The sequence below is a fragment of the Pocillopora verrucosa genome, chromosome 9 (assembly GCF_036669915.1).
Source record: "Pocillopora verrucosa isolate sample1 chromosome 9, ASM3666991v2, whole genome shotgun sequence".
In the NCBI taxonomy this organism is placed as follows: Eukaryota; Metazoa; Cnidaria; class Anthozoa; order Scleractinia; family Pocilloporidae; genus Pocillopora; species Pocillopora verrucosa.
Window position 1 is genome coordinate 4606774 of NC_089320.1, and position 22170 is coordinate 4628943.

Below are 22170 nucleotides of genomic sequence, written 5' to 3' on the forward strand. Positions count from 1 at the left end.
TGAAATTTTTTCTCCCTTGCCTATCACACCTGTCTCACCTCACCATCCGTTTATTTCTCTTGTAGGATTGCAAGAAATGCTTCACTGGTTTACTAAGGAAAAACATTACTCCATTGAAGACCATTAAACTGTCTGTTTCTGACGTATTGGATACAAACGAGGCATCTTTGATACCTGGAGAGGCAGTAGAAGCTAACTTAGCAGATTTGAAGAGGTTTATTACAGATGGTGCCTGGAAAGCAGTTTGCAAATAAGGTTAGGATGGCTCGTGTACTTTACAGGAAACGTGGTCTATGTTACAGTACTAATTCTTTCTTATTCTTTCTTAAATTTACGTGGTATAAATACCTTGTCTAGAACAGTAGTAATATAATAGCAAACGAGATGTATACGTTCCAAAACAGGGTCATGTGATGAACAGTCTTCATTAGTTTCGAACAAGTTTCCTAAAATCATTTTGCTCTTTCTGGTTTTAGCCGATGCGATGTAGGAATAGCTCCAGTCTCTGATCGTCCACCTAAACTGACTAAATGAGTTTAGTCAGCGCAGTTAGTCAGCAGATGACTTAAACATCGCCGGAACATCGTTGGAAGACCCCGCTGAATGAGAAAGAAAGGCTCTGCCTTCCTTTCGTTATGAAAGTAACCATTTCTTGTTTGACACATCGGTGTTTTCACTCGCAGTGTTATTTCATTGTTCCGCTTCGAGACACACGGTTAAACAATATTCACGAGCAAGGAGTTAAGATATAACTTATTAACTTTTACTATTTTTGTCATCCAATTACATGTCGGAGCCATTCCTGTATTTAGTCGCTAGTCATCCCTACCTTCGCAGCCATTTTTTCATAAAAATATCTTGTTTTTCCGGCTGGGTAGTATTTTTAAGCAAAGACGTTGGTCACTTCCTCCAACCGATAAATAACTTATTGATCCTCTCTTTTCTCTCTCTCAAATCACTTTGGTGAACAGAAAAATATTGGTTTCGAAATGATTCGTATGAGAAAGAGTGTCATTGAATTGGTTGACAAGCGGTCTAAAACCCGCCTGTAAATAATTTGAATCCTTCACAGAAAGTAACTAGAAAGTTAAAACGTGAGGAATTTGCTTACAATTGAATTAATCGATGGAACTTTCATTGATTTAATATCTGAATTCTCTCACAATTTGTTCGTAGTTAAAAGGCGAGCGAAGTTTTAAGTTCTACTACAAAGACCCTTTTGCTGAGTCTTTCCAAGTCCGTTCAGTTTAGAAATTTGGGAATTCAACAAGAAAAAGCTGCATTAAATCCCCATGTGCCTAATTGAAGTGTCCCATTCGAATATGGTTTTTGTGGAGAAAAGACCAGATTTACACATGCCAATGCAGTAAACAAACGAGCAAACTCTCACAACTTCAAAATCAAATATTTGAATTTACTTAGAGTTACTTTCCTTGCCATTTACTTACTGAACGGAGGTAAATCTTCGTGTTAGTTTCGAAACACTTAGTTAATTACATCTTATTATAGCTTTGTTCTGGTTCATTTCTAAGTCTTTCGGTAGTTAATGATTATTACAGTAAGTTTGTTATCTCCGATCAAATTTCCACTTAAGTGCACGTGGAAAGATTCTATTTCAATCGTTGCTTTTGGTCATCGCTGCTAAATCATCACTGCTAAATCGTCGCTGCTATATAATGGCTACAAGCTATTTGCTACCGTTTGCTACAAGCTATTTACTGCCGTTAGGAGCCAGACCAAAGTAAGTTTTAATTTCTTTTACATTTACGTTATTTACCTTTTGTATGTACTATAGGTATAATTTTCGTATTCTGTTTTCCGTGCAATCGCTTCATTTCTAGTTAGGTTAATGTTACATGTAGCAACGCATTTTTCTTAGTTTCTGTTGTAATTTCCTTTAGTTCGAACCACACGCACGCAACCTCAACCGCTACTCTCATCAAGCAAATTTCGTCTTAGCGCTAGCATTTAAAAACAATAAAGATCACTGTGTGCGTTCGAATTGTCCGCTCGATGTTTTGGGTTACCTTTTGAGGTTACATTCGTTCGAGTTTGGCAAATCTCCAGTTATTCTTACATCTACCACGTTTGGTTCGAGTTTTTAAGCGACGTTATTGAAGAAATAGCCATTTGTTGCATCAAACCTTCGACCCCGCTTTCACGTGTGGAAATTCACGACGTGACATACGGCAAGATATGTAACAAACGATCACGTCCTCAGGAAATCGATTTAAAACATGTCGAAGGAAAGCGAAGTCGAATAAATAAATCTACGTATTGGAGAACGAAATCACACCCTCGATTGGGACGGAATCGACTCAGAAAGTTTTGATAGATTAAAGAGAACTAGAGGCGCAAAGAAAGGTATCGTTACGAAAGCACAAAATGAAATATGCGAACTTATGTTAGATTTAGGAAACATTGAACTAGTCAAAAGAAAGGTGCAGATTCTGCAAGAATTCGAGGGCGCCTACGCCGCTTATCACGAGTAGCTAAAAAAAAGATCGCGATATCGATGAGTCGAACGCCTACTTTGTCGAAGTAAAGCGTGGAATAGAGGATATCACAGGAGATGTAACTGGGTAGCGTCATCGGAACACGTCAAGGACTTCGGTAGATTATTATCGCCAGCACGTGTCATTACGGCGGGGCCGGATACCGAGATAAACCCCGACGATTCAGTGAGTAATAATGTACCTTCTCGAGTGTCCCACTTCACGGGGCTCCAAAATCTCTCGTTGTTCCAAGTCAAGTTCGGCGGCGAGCTCTCGCGCCTCTTCAGCATCAGCTGCAAAAAAAAAGGCCAATCTACGAAGCTATGAGGCAATTCAGAAGGAGGAGCTAACACCACAACTTATGAAGAAAGCTCTCTAGCTACAAACAGAAATCGCAAAGGCACAAGCAGAAGAACTCGTTTACGGCGCAGCTGAAGCGTCTTATGTCGAAAATTCTGCCTGCTTTTCAGACAAGAAGATAAATCTGTGGCACTCCCACCTCCTCAAGAATTCACCGCAAAACAGCAGCCAATACCTCCGAATGAGCTACCTTTAGTTCAACGAGAATCTCGACCTCAGCATGACCAAGAGGAACCAAAAGCAGAACGCGTAGAGAGAGAAGCTCTGAATCCTAACGCGAAGAGCTGGGTGCCTTTCCACGATGGAGAAATTGATCGTAAGCCACGCTTGAAATCGTTCGAAAATGACAGCAACCATGCGTCTGCAGCCGAATTAGCACTACTGCCTGTTAAGGTTAAAGCACCAGGTCTCGAGAAGATCGTGGAAACCTACGCATTTTTAGATCATGGTTCCAATACTTCTTTCTGTTCAGAGGGACTCATTGAAGAGCTTGGCATTAATGGACGAGCAACAACATTGTCACTGACAACCATGGAAAGCAAAAACACCAGCATCAAATGCTCAGCAGTTGACCTTGAAGTGATGGATCTCAAAGAAGAAACTCTTGTCGAATTGCCACACGTGTTCACCAGACCACATCTACCCGTCACAGTAGAGAATGCCGCTAACCAAGGGGATGTAGATCGTTGGCCGCACCTTGCTGGAATAAAAATCTCCAAAATCGACGCGAACGTGGGTTTGCTTATTGGGAATGACGCCCCAAAAATTCTTCACCCGAAAGAAGTGAGGGAATCCTCCCACAATGGTCCTGTTGAAGGATTCAGATTTGCGCGTAAAGTACGCAGCCTGCATAGAAGACCTCCCTCAGAAGGTATATGCAAAGAAGGCCCTACCTATCGGTATTCCAGGAGGAGCTTGGTACCTTCCCCATCGTGCTGTTTTCCACCCAGCCAAGCCAGGAAAGATTCGCATCGTTTTCGACTGTTCCATTTAACATCGTGGAAGTTCTTTGAATGACAAGTAGGAGCTCAAGCAGAAGAACTGATGATGATGATAGTGCATCTATTCGGCGGAGTCTCATCTCCTAGCTGTGCCAATTTTGCATTCAAGAAAGCGGTAGAAGATAATCCATCGAGCTTTCGTCCTGAGACCATACGAACAGTAAAGTGTAATTTCTACGTGTAGGACTGTCTGAAATCTGTGGCAACGGATGAAAGCGCTATCTGTTTTGCGAGGGAACTTAGGGAGCTTCTGTCGAAAGGTGGCTTCCGTCTCACGAAATGGCTGTCTCACTCTCATAAAGTGGTTGAGTCAATTCTAGGGGCTGAAAGAGCAACAGCAGTGAAGAACCTAGATTTCGACCATCCCATCATTGAAAGAGCTCTTGGAGTACGATGGCAAGTGAGTTCGGATACTTTCAGCTTCAACATCAACATTAAACATAGGCCAGCTACTAGGAGAGGACTGTTGTCCATTATCAGCTCAGTCTACGACCTGCTTGGATTCGTTGCTCCTTTCATCCTCACGGCTAAGGTGATCCTTCAAGATCTCTGCAAAAAGAAGCTCGATTGGAATGACCGTATACCGGACGAAGATTTGAGACATTCGCAAACATGGTTATGCGAGCTACCAAAACTGGAGCACTTTCATGTAGAACGATGCTTCAAACCTCGCGACTTTGGTGAAGTGACTTCTTGCCAGCTCCACTTCTTCTCTGACGCATCACAACTGGCTTACGGTGCTGTCGCCTATCTACGATTGGTTCACGACCGTGATTATAAACGGGCGTCCCTCGACTAAAGTATCAGACAACCCCAGAGATCCAGAAGCTTTGACCCCAAACCACCTCCTACTCCTGCGTTCAGGACCTACCCTCTCCCCGGGTGTCTTCGCTAAAGAGGACCGCTATTCTCCACAAAGATGGAGACACGTGCAATACCTGACAGACGTGTTCTGGCGACGGTGGATTCAATAATACCTCCCCTCGCTCCAGCAAAGGCAGAAATGGAATCATACTACCCGCAATTTTTGCAGTTGGCGACGTCGTGCTCTTGTTGGATGAAAAAACACCGAGAAGTTCCTAGCCGCTTGGGCGTATCTTGGAAGCTTTTCCAAATCAGAGTGATGGCCTGGTAAGGAGTGTCAAGCTAAAAACCAAGTCCTCGGTTCTTGTGCATCCCATCGACAAAATTTTGTTGTTGGAAGCTGCCTGAGCAGTGATCTTGTGAACAGCATCTTAAGAGAACTTTCATTTTATCGACATTTGGTTTTTATTCCGAAGCGTTTCAACCCTGTTTTATGTTTTTAGTTAAAGGCAATCAGTTGTATCCGCCTTTAAAGGGGCTGAAATGTCAGTTTCGAAACGCTTAGTTAATATACACTTTATTATAGTTTTGTTCTGGTTCATTTTAAGTCTTTCGTTAGTTAATGATTATTGCAGCGAGTTTGTTATCTCCGATCAAATTTCCACTTAAGTGCAGGTGTAAAGATTCTATTTCAATCGTCGCTTGTAGTCATCGCTGCTAAATCATCACTGCTAAATCGTCGCTGCTAGATAATCGCTACAAGCTATTTGCTACCGTTCGCTGCAAGCTATTTATTATCGTTAGGAGCTAGATCAAAGCAAGTTTTAATTTCTTTTACATTTACGTTGTTCACCTTTTGTATGTATTATTGGTATAATTTTGGTTTTCTGTTTTCCGTGCAATCGCTTCACTTTTAGTTAAGTTAATGTTACATTTCGCAACTCATTTTTCTTAGATTAGTTTCTGTTGTATTTTCTCTTAGTTCGAACCACACGCACGCAACCTCAACCGCTACTCTCATCAAGCAAATTTCGTCTTAGTGCTATCGTCCAAAAACAATAAAGATCACTGTGTGCGTTCGAATTGTCCGCTCGTTCTCTTAGCTAACCTTTCGAGGTTACACTTCGTACATTATTTAATCGTCGTTGAGAGTGAATAATACTTTCCGTCTGCTTTTAAAGAAAACAATGTCGCAACAGTCGTTGCCAAACTATTATAAAGGGGTAAGTTTCTGAAGAAACTGTGGTGCTGCGTCGGTGGGAGAGTATAGCAGGTAATTTAGTGTTCACAACTGAGTTTAAAACGTAAATTAGCCACCGTAAAAGGTAAAAAGGCGACGTTTCGAGCGTTAGCCCTTCGTCAATCGCTCTGACGAAGAGCTGACGTTCGAAAGGTCAGCTTTTTTATCCTTTACGGTGGCTAATTTACGTTTTCAACTCAGTTGTTAAGACTCAATTACCGTTGCTAAACTAGTTCCTTTGTTTTTTCAAAAGTGTACCTGCGTTTTTCTTTCTTACGCGCTCTCCAATTGGCAGGTGTCACAGTGTGACAAATACTTGTAAAAATAATGTTTCGAAGTTTTTGAAAGCCTTTTAAATAACCTTTATCAGTGCGCAAATGAAAATGTGTCGATGAAGCCTCTCTCTTTAATTTGCATCACCTCTATTTTAACTACCATTTACTTGCTAAAAATTAATCAGTTTATGATAGATCTTGCTGTAATCACAGCCCTAATTCATTCGGGTTCTTTAGGAAAGAATTTCGTTAAGTTTATGGAAAAAAAATTTAAAATGTTATTCACCAGCCTAGGTCGGTCCGTATTAGGAAAAACTGTGCCCTCTGTCTTGAGTACTGCCCTCAGCCTACAGCCTCTGTCGGTACTCAAGACCTCGGGCACAGCTTTTCCTAATACATACCTCCCGGCTGGCGAATAACATCAAAATCCATTCGATAGCGTTATTCACCCTTTGAACGAGTGGGCCCTTATCTGTGACATTTCTCCATGTACCTTACCCTACCTTGAGAGGGGGTCGTCTTTCACCACCTTCACCAGGCCTGCCCCAAAAAGGCCTTCCAAATGGGAATCCAGGAGGACTCTGCCAGTACAACTGGTGTTTACAGTTTGAATATCCAGCTCCAAGGCCTACACCAACTCCTAATGTGACAGGCCATGCAACCCCTTCATATTAAAGTAAAAAATATTAGAGGAAGGCATTTTTCTCTTGTTTACAGGGAACATTCCAGTGACCAAAAGGTAACTTTACCTTCCAATCTCTTCCATGGTACGCATAAATAAGAATTAGTTTCACTCAAGCTATGATGAATAACACTTTAGATAAACTTTTCACTTTTTATGGAGATGCTAAGGGTGTAAAAGAGCCATGGGTATTTAAATCCCTTTAACCCTATAACTCTCATGAGTGACCAAGACAGAATTTCTCCTTACAATATCAATACAATATCAAGCAGAAGAGTGATGGGAATGAAGAATAATATCAACTGGAAGATCATTACTTGATCCAATACCAAATTCTCCAAAAGCATATTACAATAATTGTATGGCAGACAGTAAGGAGAATTGCTAATGAGATCTTGGGAGTGAAGAGTTAATAGTTATGATTTCATGTCAGGAAACACTTAGTCTTAAAAACTGTTGGTGTATTGCTACTTTATAGTGGTCACCTTTGTATCTCTTGTTCATTAGATAGATTCATGTAAGTCAAATCAAAAAATGGAATCTGGTAACCAAAGGAATTTCATTGAAATATCCAAAACACCGCACCCTAAATAGGGGACCCTCTCCTCCCCCCTAGAAGACCTCCTAGCTAGACCCCTATTCCCACGAAGTGTATGTTGGACTATAAAAATATCTGCGTTACGAAGTTGAGCAGATATTTGTTTCTGTAAATTCGAATGGAATTTCATGTTTCTTAGTGAGTGTTTCAGTGTGTCTCTTAAGTGTTAAGTTATTTGAATAGCGCTATAAAAGTGTTGAGTAATTGAGTGTTTGTCCTTCGGGTCTGTGAACGCATCTGCATAAGCTGTTAATTTTAATTCGTTTGTGTTATAGTGTGGAGAGTTTGGTCATTTGAGCGCCTTCTGCTCAAGCTCAAAGTCCGCCGATTCAGCGAGAAGCACTTCTCACCGGGGTTGACTGGCTTTTGGTCAGTGTCGGATGATGATCATCATTTGCAGGTTGGTTATGACTTTCCTTGTTTTTTTTTCTTGGAAATTTTGACGAATTCAATATTTGGAACAACAGCTGAGGTGTGAAAGGCCGTTTCAATTCTGCCATGGGTTTTTGGAAAACCACCTTAAATGCGCCTGCGTTTGTTTTAGATGGTGTTCGGCGTGGGTTCAGACTTCCTTTTGCGGAGTATCCGTCCCCGTGTTTGTTGCCCAATAACAAATCGGCCTTAGCTCATGGCTGCATCGTTGAACACAGCGTTCCTATATTCTGTGTTAACCCCTTAGCAGTAGCAGAGGGTAAAAAAGCTGCGCTTAGCAATTTATCCAAGACACGTTAACAATTATGTGGTCAAATTTAAGTTCAAGTATAAAGATCTTCCCTCTTTGTCTCAAGTCCCAGAGGAAGGCCACTGGTGTTTTACATGGGGCTTTAAATCGGGTTAGCATCATGTGGATATCTGTTCAGAGCATCAAGCGTTTCTCGGCTTTGCGTGGTCAATCGATGGCGTGCTCAAATATTTCACCTTTACAGTTTTGCCTTTCGGCCTTAGTAGCGCTAGTTATTGTTTCACCAAATTATAGCGCCTCTTATTGAAGCGCTGGTTTTCCATGGAGCATACTAGTTTTGTGTATCTTGACGACGGTTTTGGAAGTCAGTAGTGTTATCAATGACCCATTGCGTATGCCCAACGTTATGAATAAGTATTTCTCATCTGTAATAACTTAGCAACCAAACTGCCGCAAGCTGCGCATCCTTATATGGACTATCTCTGTAACTCCAAATCACCTGACACCTCATTCTTCTTCAAACCTGTTACTCCACATGAAGTGAAGCTTGAAATTTTATCCATACCGAACAATAAGTCATCTGGCCTTTACTCTTGTTCTGCACAACTTCTTAAACGTTCTTGTGACATAATATTCTCTGTCCTTGCAAATTTTCTCAACAAGTCTGTCAGTCTGGGGGCATACCCTTCTAAACTGAAAATGTCCAAAGTTATACCCGTCTACAAAGCTGATGATAAAAAAGATGTCATTACTGTCAAACTTCAACAGGATTTTTGAGAAAATTATGTACAACAGAATGAAAGTTTTCATACAAAAAGACCAACTATTATCTTCATCCCAATACGGTTTCGCCAAGGATATTCAACTGAACATGCTATACTTGACATGGTGGAATCCATCCGTACCAATATGGATAAAAGACTTTTTTCTTGTGGGGTGTTCATCGACCTTAAGAAAGCTTTTGACACGGTGGACCATAAAATATTACTTGATAAACTTAATTATTACGGCCTTCGAGGAATTGACAATCAGTGGTTTTCCTCATATTTAACAAATCGTACTCAAACAACTGAGATTAACTCTTTTATTTCGGATAAAGAAGTAGTTAGCTGTGGTGTACCTCAAGGGTCTGTTTGAGGGCCGCTCCTCTTTTTGCCATGTTTGCTATATGTCAATGATATTCAATATTGCTCCAGGAAACTTAAATTTGTTCTTTTTGCGGATGATACTTATGTCCTTTACTCTCACGAAAATCTCAAGACATTGGAATTAATTGTAAATATTGAATTGAACAACCTATTCGATTGGCTAACCGTAAATAAACTTTTACTTAACAGAAAACAATCAAACTTTGTTATTTTTCCGCCCAAAAAAGACTTAATTACCTGCTACAAGTTAATATTTTTGACAATGAAGAAAATAAGAATATTACCCTTGAACATAAGAATTGCATTAAATATCTTGGGTTATTGATTGATGAAAATCTAAGTTGGAAAAACCATATCTATACCCTTACAACAAAAATAAGTAAAACAGTCGGTCTAATTGCAAAGTTAAGACATATTGTTCCTAATCAAACTCTTCTTGATATTTAAAAGTCCCTCATTGCACCTTATATAACGTATGGATTAACTTCTTGGGGAACTGCATCTAAGACCTTGTTAAAGAACATTCCTGTCCTTCAAAAACGTGTACTCCGTCTTATTCACTTTGCTCCAGTAAGGGAGCATGCATACCACTTTTCTTGAAAGCAAAGCTTCTACCGCTAGAATTCCAATATTATAAAAAAATTTCTAATTTAATGTACGACATCAATACTAGTCCAGCACCGATTAATATTTCGATTTTGTTTTCTAAAATTACCAGCGTTCACTCTTACGGCACACGTTCATCAACGTCTGAGCATTTTTATACTAAAAAATCTGCACTTAATGTTCAAAGTAAGGCCTTTTCACGTGTTGGCGTTAAAATCTGGAATGGAATACCAACTAGTCTCAAAAACTCATCCAAGAACTCTTTCAAAAAATCCATTAGAACAAGATTAATCGAAATTCTAGAAACTGAAAACTCCTATGTCGACATAGATACTCTAATTAATAAGATGAAAGATTAATTACTAACTGTAATTATGTTTAGTCTGTAGTTTTCCTCTTTACATATTATCCTAATACCTAGATGTTTGTAAGCACGAAGATTAATGTCTACATGTTGTAATCGTATGTGAATATTTATTGTATAAAATTGTGTAAAATTCAGTTATTTGTCAACTGTCTGGTTGGCCGCGATTAGCTCTTCGCTATTTGCAAGCCAGCCTAGTAATAACCATCTGATGTGAACAAATAAAACAAATAAAACTTAAACCTAAAACCTAAGTCAACCAGATATGCGTTCTGCCGTAGCGGCCGCAGTTATTCAAACGAAAAACTAGATTCCTATCTAATCCATTCTTGTCTGATCTATTACTCATCTATCTATCTATCTATCTATCTATCTATCTATCTATCTATCTATCTATCTATCTATCTAATCTATCTATCTATCTATCTAATCTATTTCTCTGCTGGTACAGTCTAGGAGGCCATCAAAAGGGACACTGTTTCTCTGCACGCACAAGCCACCAAATGTAACTTAACATCTCTGGGAACCGGAGTTTAACTCCATGCTGTTTAATGCCCCTCAGCGATGTGACAGCTTAGCGATCCTTGGTGATTTAAATTGTGATATCTCCCATCCGGACAAGGGATCCAGGGAGGGAAGAACCTTAGTGGACCTAATGAATGAATACAACATGACCAATTCAGGTTCAGGGAGCCCACTAGAGCGACTGCAACATCTAGTACTCTTATCGACGTGATCCTGACAAATAGACCTCGGTCTTTTTTAACGTCTGGCACTTTCGATTTGGGCTTAATTGACCATCACCTGGACTACGCTGTCAGTAGGTCACACCGTCCTAGGACTTTCCCTATAACCGGCGAAAGACGCACTGTTAAGAATTACGATCCCGAATGATTTTGCGATGACTTGCATTCGACTCCATTTGACATTCCATATACATTTGAGAACATTGACGACATCTACTGGGCTTGGAGTTACTTGTTATCTAGCGTTCTTGACAACCACTCACCAATTAAACGTAAAACAGCAAATCTTGAGCACGTGTCATTTATGACACCTGAGTTACTTGAGGCGCTTAGGAAACGCAACAAATTAAAGCGCCTTTACAACGAGTCTAAGCGCCGGCTAGATTGGGACAGATACAAGACCCAGCGAAACCTCACACCTTCATTGAGACGTAAGGCTGTATCCAACTATTTTCGTACCACCGCCTCAAACGCCACAGGCAACCCCATGAAATTTTGGCAAACGGTCAAGCCGTTCATGCACTAAATAAAAAACATCAGCCGGGATTCCATTCATCTTAAGGAGGGTGACAGTCTTGTTGTCAATAAACTGGAAGTAGCACAAATTTTTAATGCACACTTTTCATCCTTTTTGAAGGATAACGATAGTGATGGGCATTACAATGATAACTCCCGTTTTACCTGTCATCCAAGTATCTCGGCTATACAGACACACTACTCTGCGAGAGAGGCTTTTCAGTTCCGCTCTGTAAGTCCATGCACCTGAGGTCGAAAATTTACTTAAGTCGCTTGATCCAAAAAAGGCAACGAGTTATGATAAGATACCGCCAAGAACATTGCGGGATGGTGCTGATGCTCTTGCCTATCCGCTATCTGCTCTTATCGACAAGATCATTGATCTCCGACTCTGTGCCGGCTGCTTGGAAGCTTGCCGAAACCTGCCCCATCTCGCAAAAGGACACTCCTCATAATAAATCTAACTATCGGCTAGTGTCGACTCTAGTTACTCTGGATAAAGCTTTTGAGTATTGCCCTGCACGCAAACTCTCTGATTATTTTAGATCGATATTATCACCGTTCCTGTTTGCGAATAGATGGGGTTACAGCTGTGAGGCGGTACCTCTACGTTTGATTTAGGACTGGAGAAGTGCTCTTCACAGTAAATGTTTTGTTGGCGCAGTTTCTATGGATCGGAGTAAAGCTTTTGATATGATATCGCACGACCTCCTCCTTGCCAAGCTGGCTGGCTATGGTGTTTCTCCATCTAGCCTGGCCCTCGTACATAGCTACCTTATAGACAGGTCCCAGAGTGTGAGGATAGAAGATGTTACTTCAGATGTTGTTGTTTTCTCTAAGGGTGTACCCCAGGGATCGGTTTGAGGGCCCCTTATTTTTAATATTTTTCTTAACGATCTGTTCTCTTATATTAATCGTGCTAATTTGTCCAACTTTGCTGATGATAACCAAATCTTGTTTTAGCGATCGCGATTCTGAGGTGGCTAAGTCCGTAATCAATGGCGATCTCGCTGTCGCAAGTCGTTGGTTTGATGATAATAAGCTAGTGCTCAATCCCGAGAAATGTAAGTGTATTATTCTTCCAAAAAGCTATCCTAGTGATCTTTCTTTTAGTATTAATGATGTGCAGGTTCCAATCTTAGACCATTTAGATCTTTTAGGTGTAACTATCGATAACTAGCTAAATTTTAGCAAACACATTGCCAAGATTTCTAAGAAAGTTGGAAAGTAGTTAGATGTTTTGAGCAGACTTAGGAACATGCTATCGATTTCCTTGAAAATGTGCCTTTACAGCTCGTACGTAATGTCTTACGTCACTTACTGTTCTGCTATTTGGCTTAACTGTAATGAGTCTGATAATCAGAAGCTGGAAATGCGAGAGTTTTAAGGTGTGTCTACAACAAACGGGTGCCCCTTCATGATAATTATGACTACGGTTTAACTTTGTCTAATCGTCGACTACAGGACATTGCTATATTGATTTTTAAAGCTGTAAACGGCATGTAATCGGAAAATAAGCGACTTGTTTATCGTACGAAATAATGTGAAAAACTTAAGAGGCACCAACAAGCTCGTCGTCCCATGTAAGAATACTACAACCTTTGGCTTAAAATCTATATCTTTATTGGTGCCAAAGTATTGAATTCCTTACCGGATGAACTACGCTCAACGACAATTCTTAAGGAATTTAGGAATGCTGTAAGAGAGCTACATTTGCTTCCATCTGTTTTCCGGCTAGTGGCTGCCAAGTGGGGTCCCCACACAATCGACCGTTTTGCAACCTAGAATAATGATCCAAGATTTTAACTCGAAGTTCGCTTCTCCTGGTTCCAGTGGGGTGAACGCCTTGGTACAAGACTGGAGTGGTGAGAACAATTATATTGGATTTGTCCTCCAGTCAGGCTCGTGGTGGATTCCGTCCGTCATCTGACATCATATGTTAGTCGCACAACCCTGATCATTGCAGAATGGCCCTCGTCGTATTTTTGGCCTTTTTTAGGCCAGGGATGTCAGTTTAAGCCTATTGTGGTAGAAGTTTTTGCCCTCCCGGCGATGAGCAACCTTTTGCTAGAAGGGTCAGGACAGAAGCAAATTTATAATCACATGCGTCAGTCTTTCGCGGCTGCCCAAAATTCAGAATGTTACAGCTTTACGTTTAGATTTTCAGTGAGTTTCTTTTCTATATCCGCGTAGCATAGCATACCTTAATTGGCGTGCATAATTTATTTTTTGCGTTTTTTGACACATGTGTTTGGGCCTCTTTGGTCCGTGTTTTTGGCCGGAGTTCGTCCATGCTTTTGGCCTGATTTGGCTTGTGTTTTTGGCCTGATTTCGCCGTATTTATGGCTAGATTTGGCTCGTGATTATGGCCTGATTTTTCCCGTGATTTTGGCCCGATTTGGCCCCTACTTGTGGCCTGTTTGGCTCCGTAATTTTGGGCTGATTTGGCCGAAGATCAAGTTGTTTGAGCGTTTGGGGGGATTTTTCCCTTTTCGGTGGCAATGAAAATTATATCAGAAGCGAAGTTGCCAATTAACCAAAAATCCTCAATGGTCCAAAGGGTAACAAGGCATCTAAGACTGATGCGTCAGTTGAAATGCTTAACGGCCTAGAAAACCCCCACGGTGTTAGATTACCCAAGAAACTTTGCAAATGCAGCAAAAGATGGCTTAACGGGGACAACCCGTTGGGCGGTGTACTATTTTACAAATCCAAATTCTTGGTATCCTTTACTTGAGACGGGAAAAAACGGTGGCAATAGCTGGAACTCCCCCTTTGTACTTCTATCAGAGAGAAATTTAGCCAGGTGAACCGGTCAGCCTCGAACACTCTGACTTCGAGGAGCAGCAAGGAAACAGCAGAAAACAAGACGAATAGGAAGATGGAATATTATCGTACGATTCCCCGTGTGATGATGGTTACATGGTGACATTCCATCTTTGGAACGAGAGGCTGATTTTTACCTGGGAAGATGAAAATCAGCTTCGAAAGAAGTATTTGCTTCAACTGCAGTGTAACGGCTGCCACGCCTTTGCCACCGGACATTGATTCGCTTTAACTTTGATTCGTGTTAAACCGCAACAATGATGTTACTGTTTGTCTGTTAGGGACGTGATCTTTTAAGTTCCACCCGGAACTGCATTTTAGTTGGTTGTCTTGCTTTGGGCTAATGGTAAGACGTGTTTACCGGAAGAGCGCCTTTTTGCCCACCTTATCTTGAAGTTCGTTTTGGTTAAACTCTTACAAGCGGGACTGTTACGCAAGTGCCTTTGTTCCTTTTCTTTGTGCTTGTCTAAATATGTAGTATTTTGGTAGTTTCGCCTAGTTTTTACACAATTTTCCTTATCGCTCGTTTTCGCAACCTTGTAACACGTGGCTTACGTTGTTCACGCTTCGTTAGAACGCTACACGTTTTTCCCACTTGGCTATTATTTTTTGTTAGAGTTCGTTTTCAAGCGGTTTTCCTTTATCCTTTTTTTAAATTGAGCTCACCTTTTTCCTTACTACGTTAAATAAAACGATTTTGTGCGCAAAATATATCCTCGCTTCATAGTGTCTTCATTTGCGAAACTCGTAGTTGTTTTTAATAGTAGTTCAATTAAGTCTTCTTTATCTCCCTTGTTATGAAACTATGGGATTGCCGTCATCTTTTGTGTTTTATGCACTTATTGACATTGTTCTTTGTTTCTTTGATACCGACCTCTATGTATTAATTCGTTTGTCTGTGATCGAAGTTTAACGGAAGGAAGTCGTTACCGTGACTAGCGTATGTTATTCGGGCAAAACTTTGAAAACTTCTAAAATAAACGATATCATTACCCTTGTTCGTCGTATGGTTGAGGCTAAGTCTCGCGAATATTTCCACTCTAGCAAATAAGTTTCCGTAACTACGCTAAGAGATAATTTTACAAAGCACATAGAACCTTTCGTGGACGATGTTTCCACGTTCGGTATGCATAGTATTAAGTCTGGTGCCGCCTCCAACCCCGCTTACGGACGTATTCCAGGCGACCTATTGGATATACACGCGGGGTGGAAGTGTCCTTTAAAGAGTAGATGTATTCTGAACACAGATGGTGGCTGTTTAAATGTGTCAAAAGTACTTTTGCTGTAATTTAATTCTTACATACATACATACACTTTATTGAGCGTCCTTAAAAAGGGCTTTTTAGCATCAATATTAAAAAGAAAATTAAATAGATAAATGAATGAATTAATTGCATCCCTAATTGATAAAAAACTATGTAAAAATATCTACAAGGATAACTAAATGAATAATTAATCATATCACTAATTGATAAAAATACTATGTAAAAACTATCTACTAGGATAACTAGATGATAACTATATACAATGATTATCATCTAACCTAGTTCATGTCACAAGTCAGGTCTTTGATTAAACGTCATCATCATCAATCTTTATTTATACACGAAATCATATCATTTTACATGGTCTTCCTAGGAATCGTGTTGAAATTATACTAAAATATTTTAAGAACTATTGACTATAATGTTAAACATACAAAAACAAAAACAAAAACTTATATCATGAGTAACAAGGAGCTATTTACTGTAATGTTAAAAATACAAAAACTTATATCATGAATAATAAGAGTTACAATAGTGTATCAGAGAAATCTTTCCCATGAAACGAAGTTTTAAAAACATTCAAACAAGGCAGTTTTTTAATCTCAGAAGGAATCCTATTCCACAGAACAGATCCTCTGTAGTGTAGGCTCCCTTTTGCAGACTCAGTTCTGGGTCTGGGGACATAATAATTTAGCTCAGAATTTCTAAGATTGTGTGAGTGTACATTTGAGGTGTTGGTAAAGATCCGCCTCAGATACGATGGGGAAAGATTATTATGTATTTTATACATTGTCACAGCCAACTGTTTAAGTCTTACATGTTCTAGCCTTACCAAGCCAAGCTCATCCAACAAAACACTTGAGTGAACGTCATAGTTAGAGAAGGTGAGAATTCTAGCAGCCCTATTCTGCAGCTTTTGAAGATTGTCTGCTAGTCCCTTATTGATATTACCCCATACGGCACTACAGTAATTAAAATATGGCATCACCAGTGCATTATACATGTTCACTCTAGTATCAAGTGGTATAAAATTACTTACACGCCTCAAGATAGCAATACCAGCGGATATTTTCTTTGAAAATGGTATGAATGTGTGGGCGCCAGCTTAAAGATTCATCAATTTGAACTCCAAGGGTTTTATGTTCAATTACTCTTTCTAAGGGAGTGTTATTGACTTTTATTATGAAGTCACTATTTATTTGGGATAACTTAAATTGGCTGCCTATAAGCATGTATTTAGTCTTCTTCACATTTAAAGTTAATTTGTTTGCTGACAGCCATGACTGGATTAAATTCATATCATAATTCATTTTATATTCAAGGACCCATGGGTCTTCTGCAGATGTGGTAAGGGTAGTATCATCTGCATACAATCTGGGTTTTGAAAACAAATCACATGAAGGGAGATCATTAATATAAATAGTGAATAAGAGAGGGCCTAAAATAGACCCCTGTGGAATGCCACATGTTATATTACAGAAATCAGATTGAGCTCCATCAATGAACGTTTGTTGCTTTCGATCAGATAGATAGGACTGGAACCAGTTTAGAGATTGAGAACTGACCCCATAGAGTTTAAGCTTTCCCAGAAGGATAGCATGATCCATGGTATTAAAAGCTTTTTTCAAGTCTAGGAATATCACCCCATTTAAGAGACTGTTGTCAATATTCCATAGCCATTCATTCGTAGCCTCAAGTAAAGCTGTTTCAGTAGAAAACATAGGTCTGAAGCCATCTTAAAAGCTTTAGTATTTGTTATTTCCTTTAGGTCTTTGCTTAAGCTATTCCATATTTTCACGCCACGATAATAAAAGGCGCGTTGACCAGCAGTGATTCTACAATGTGGAATATTGAGGCTGTTTCTATATCTTGTCTGCCTGTTGTGAACAGTAGCTTGAGTTGAAAATTTGTCCGACAAGTAGCTAAGTGACAGTCCTTGAAGACATTTATGCATCATAACTGCATCATTGACCATAAGTCTTTGTTTGACATTTAGCCATCGAAGTGATCTCAGACCTGCAGAGATATAGTCATATTTGCGAAGCCCTAAGATAATCCTGGCTGCAAAATTTTGAACAAGCTGGAGCTTATGGATGTTTATCGCCGAAGTGTTGCTCCAAACTGAGGAGCAATAAAAAAGCCTGCTGAAAACAAAACTATTAATAATCAACGAAAGCGTTTCCTTATCAAATAAATGCTTAATTCTATCGATCTGGATCAGTTTGTTCATACAACCGTTGTACATATGTGTTCATTATAGGAGAGGTACTGATCTAGAAACACTCCAAGATCCTTTGCTACAGGTGTTGGTAATATTGGTTTACCACAAAGTGCTTTTGTAAAGTCAAATAATCGTTGTAGCAATTACAGCACGCCTACCACAAGAAGTTTGGTTTTATCTGGATTTATAAGCAGTGAATTGTGACAGCACCACCAACAAATTTCTCTTAAATCGAAGTTAACTGCGGAGACTGCGTCACATAACTCATTAGTTTTAAATTTCAAGTAAAGTTGAGTCATCAACATAACAAGCAGTTTGACAGAGTTTAGGCACAGTTAACAAATCATTTACGTAAACAGGGAACAGGAAGGGGCCAGGAATGTACCCCTGTGGAACGCCATAATCAACTAGAAGAGACTGCGAGACTACATTCCCGATACGAACGTGCTTCCTCTGAGGTAGCTTTTGAACCATGCTAATGCTGATGGTGACACACCAAGGCTGTGAAGTTTCAGCAGCAACATCGTTCATGTCCCTTGCAAAATAAGACATGAATATTCTTGTTATTTCTAGAAAATTTCAAGAAATTTCTAGAATTTGCCAGTTTTCTCTCCGGAAAATTCTAGACCATTCTAGAATGTTAATGAAACATGCTAATCAAGGTAGAATCTGCCAGAATTTGCCAGCTTATTCCAGAAATCACAAAATAGGATAAAATCAGGTTTTTCCAGCTTATTACAAAATGTAGATTTCTAGAGTTTTCTAGAAAATTCTTTCATGCTCCTTAAAGAAGCGTTGATATAGATAATGTATCAATTTCCAGCTTTTTCTAGCATTTTCTAGATTTTAAATTTTTTTTCAGCATTTAGTCCAGCTTTTTCAGGTGTTTATTTCATGATGATTCACTCTGACTAATGACTGTAATAACTTTTACTTGCAACTAATTTATTAGATGTATCAAACAAAACCAAGCCTGTAATCTACCATGAATCTTAACAGGCTTTTTGTTTGTAGCATCCACATGCCCAACAAAAACAAGAATAGTGCTTTTTTTTTTGCCAGCAATACCCTGAACAAATTTATTTGAAATTCTAAACAGTAAAAATGAATTATCCAAAACATATGTTACATAAAGTCTTTTCTTTGTTGCTATGACTGTCCTGAACTGAAAAAACATTGTCTTTTTTGATTTAAAAAAAACATGGACAATAAAATGTTTCTCATAGCTTTCTCTGTTCTCGTCCTCTGCATTTGGCCTTGTTTTCTTTATTTGCTCTGGCCTTGTTTTCTTTATTTGCTCTGGCCTTGTTTTCTTTATTTGCTCTGGCCTTGTTTTCTTTATTTGCTCTGGCCTTGTTTTCTTTATTTGCTCTGGCCTTGTTTTCTTTATTTGCTCTGGCCTTGTTTTTTTTATTTGCTCTGGCCTTGTTTTCTTTATTTGCTCTGGCCTTGTTTTCTTTATTTGCTCTGGCCTTGTTTTCTTTATTTGCTCTGGCCTTCTTTAGAACCAGGCCAAGTTTCTTTCTCACAGATGACCTTGTAGCTGCAGTGAATCCTTTCCTTAGCACAATACCTGTAAAAAGGAAAAAGTAAATGTAAGCAGTTTAAGTAAAAAGCATGTTACATTTGAAACTGTATAGTGAAAAACATAAATTATACAGGGGAACTCTTCCTGAAAGAACTTGAATTATTTTTAATCATATGTTCATTACTGAATTTTTAATTGCTGAATTTAAACCAGTAAATAGATGCAGTCAGCTTACATGTGTGCATCCTTGTTGCCACCCAATTCATATTATGTGGTGATTCATTCAGGAGGCTGCAATTGTTCTGTTTGTAGATACTCCCTTGCACTCCATTCCACGCGCCAAATGAATCTTCAGGTAATTTTAATTGAGTGGCAAAAAGGCTGTAAACACATACATGTAAGCTGGTTTGCCTATGTTATTTGAAGTGCAAATGTAGTTGGAAATGTTGATCATTTGACAGCATGTAGTATGACAGTATGTATGTGCAGTATTTTGACATGTGACCATAATGATGAGAACTTTTCTTTCAGCTTCCATCAATGTCTAATGCATATATTTTTTAAACAAAAGTCAAGGAAATGCAGCCAAGACCTGTGACACAAAACCAAAAACAGTGAGCACATATAGGTGTATATAAATAATTAAAGAAATACACCTTTAAAAATTAACTCACTTTCTAAAAGGCTCCACCTTGATGGACTCAGGCCTGGTCTTGCTTCATAATCTTTATTGCACTGAAAGCCAGCGACTGATGAATTCTGCAGTTCCTCACTTGAGAACAGCTGCCTTGCTAGTGCCTCCACAGCTGACTTTGCATCGGTAGCATCCTCTACTAACTTGACCAATGTCTCCTGACTATAGTTTTGACATGAAAAAGACATTAACAAGAGAGCATAGACATAAAACTAAGAATGGAAAGAACCGTCAAAATCGAAAACCTGTTTGAAGTCAAAATTCTTGAGATTTATGTTTTAACGAGCAGTGATGTGAAGATCAAACCAAGGAATTCGAAAGAAAACGGGTTTACCAAGCATTTTTGGCACTTTAAAACGAAAATCAATGTAATTGAGAAAAATACTGGGTGTATAAACTCACCAAATACTGCAAGAACATGTCCCTGAAACATCTTGGCTCTCTTCGTCGCTGGATCTGTTCCTTGCAATGAACATTTATCTCCTTCTCTCACATTGAAGGGATCACGAACGATGATCTTCGAGGAACTCTGTGCCTCCACTCCACACGATCCCCAGTCAACAACAACGTACCTGTGCTTTGGCATTTTCGGAAATCAAAACTAAACAGAACTCAGCTGAACAGGACGAGACTGAAAGTTAAAACGGACGCCAAGGACGATCACGGTAAAACACGTGGAGATATGAATGTCACACCGCGAACAGACGCTTCCAAATTCAAATCTGGTGGGACTTTTGCTTTGATCGTATTGAAAAGCTGTGGTCACTTCAAAGTCGGCGAGTAATATCGCAATCTGGCATGGGCACAGGCGGCCCAAGCTCCAGCTGTGAGATGATCATCTTGCGCAATAACAGTCATGGCGGAATTATAAGAGTTTGTATGGGAATATTTACGACCGCTCTAAGGAATAAAAAATACGTCAAATTCTAAAAAAAAAAACCTCACCTTACTTCCACAGTGTGTCGCTTGTTATCTGACCGCTTACTTTGATGAAAAGAGCCCATTTAAGCAAGTTGTTTATTTCGAGGTTTTCAACGTACATAAGAAAAGCCTTTTCTTATGAACGTTGAAAACCTCGAAATGGACAACTCGCTAATATGCGTTCTTTTCATCAAAGTAAGCGGTCATATAACAAGCGATACGCTGTGAAAGTAAGGTGAGGTATTTTTTTTGAGAATTTGACGTATTATTTTATACCTTAGAGCGGTCGTAAATATTCCCATACAAACTCTTATAATTCCGCCATGACTGTTATTGCGCAAGATGATCATCTCACAGCTGGAGCTTGGGCCACCTGTGGCATGGGTCGAAAATAAACACGTGTGATATTCTTCAGGGGCAAGGTTTGGCAGACGGTTATTCTTCTTGTTCGCTTCGCGCCCATTCTGTCCAAGCATCACTCTTTCTTGCAAAGTTAATAAAAAAAAATCCGTAACAAAGTCCTCCGCTACACACTTCGCATTTTTTGTGAAGCAAGCGGCCGTTGCAACCACAACTGCCGATCCGTCATGTTTGTTTACCAAATGCCGACGAATTTCACCGAACGAACCAGAGCAAGTCAAGATAACATAAGATGCATACCTCTATTATTTGTAAGCACTATGTTATGAGTTCGCAACTGTTGTACTGAACAATGCTCTGGCATAATTTTAAATGGGCTTGCATCTTAAAGTGATCAAGGCATAGTCTCTGACTTGGTGATGGAATATTTTTAATTTTAGAGAAAAGGTACAGGTAAAATAGAACTAAATGAATGTTATGTAGTAATTTTAGGTTTTGTTTTAAAGTTAATGACAGAATCGGGAAATGATTAGTCAACAGAATTCTTGAAGCAAAAGTCAACTCGCATACAAATAAACCAACTCCTCAAAGTAGCAGGTACTGTTTGTTGTTTTAAATATTAATTCCTAAAGTTTTATAGTTTATAACATTTTTTGAAAAATAATTATTAAATTATTTTTGTTGAAGGGGCAAAAGAGAGACTTGGATCAAGTTAAAATATGTACAACACAAGTTTGTTTCCCTGGAAACCTTTCTAAAAAATAGGTACCCAATGGGTACTTGTGTCTGCTGCAGTGGAATGGAATCTGCTGTAGGTGCCAATTTTTTTGAATACTGT

The 22170-nt window shown here is 39.3% G+C and overlaps 5 protein-coding genes across 12 annotated transcripts in view; 3 read left to right on the forward strand and 2 right to left on the reverse strand.

Annotated features, from left to right (window-relative positions):
* LOC131786186 (arf-GAP with coiled-coil, ANK repeat and PH domain-containing protein 2) overlaps positions 1 to 22170 on the forward strand; it is a 77295-nt gene that overhangs the window by 47356 nt on the left and 7769 nt on the right. The window lies entirely within an intron of this gene.
* Positions 1 to 22170, forward strand: part of LOC131789193 (uncharacterized) — a 67310-nt gene that overhangs the window by 20023 nt on the left and 25117 nt on the right. The gene's annotated exons all lie outside the window — the stretch shown is intronic.
* The window catches only part of LOC136276929 (uncharacterized), a 74791-nt gene that overhangs the window by 13501 nt on the left and 39120 nt on the right, over positions 1 to 22170 (reverse strand). The gene's annotated exons all lie outside the window — the stretch shown is intronic.
* Positions 1609 to 11365, forward strand: LOC136283448 (uncharacterized). Its single transcript, XM_066172401.1, has 4 exons — positions 1609 to 1741; positions 6893 to 6942; positions 7731 to 7855; positions 10707 to 11365. Exons 1-4 carry the CDS (start codon positions 1677 to 1679, stop codon positions 10767 to 10769), a joined length of 303 nt encoding a protein of 100 aa, XP_066028498.1. The 5' UTR covers positions 1609 to 1676; the 3' UTR covers positions 10770 to 11365.
* LOC131797148 (axoneme-associated protein mst101(1)) overlaps positions 17079 to 22170 on the reverse strand; it is a 68437-nt gene continuing 63345 nt past the window's right edge. The window contains exons 1-3 of one of the 3 annotated variants that reach the window (XM_066172387.1): positions 20454 to 20845; positions 20032 to 20213; positions 17079 to 19402 (exon numbers count right to left, since the gene is read on the reverse strand). In XM_066172387.1, the coding sequence (XP_066028484.1) occupies positions 19050 to 19402; positions 20032 to 20213; positions 20454 to 20527 (609 nt within the window). In that variant the 5' untranslated portion in view covers positions 20528 to 20845 and the 3' untranslated portion in view covers positions 17079 to 19049. Of the gene's footprint in view, positions 19403 to 20031; positions 20214 to 20453; positions 20846 to 22170 lie in introns of those variants that run through there. The other 2 variants (XM_066172388.1, XM_066172386.1) reach the window with 2 other exon arrangements.

Excerpts from the sequence above, each read along its gene's own strand:
- LOC136283448 (XM_066172401.1), top strand. The coding sequence starts at position 1,677 with ATGGCTACAAGCTATTTGCTACCGTTTGCTACAAGCTATTTACTGCCG. Across the intron at positions 6,943-7,730 it reads ACCTTCCAATCTCTTCCATG|TGTGGAGAGTTTGGTCATTT; the intron begins GTACGCATAAAT and ends TTTGTGTTATAG. Across the intron at positions 7,856-10,706 it reads ATGATGATCATCATTTGCAG|TCTAGGAGGCCATCAAAAGG; the intron begins GTTGGTTATGAC and ends CTGCTGGTACAG.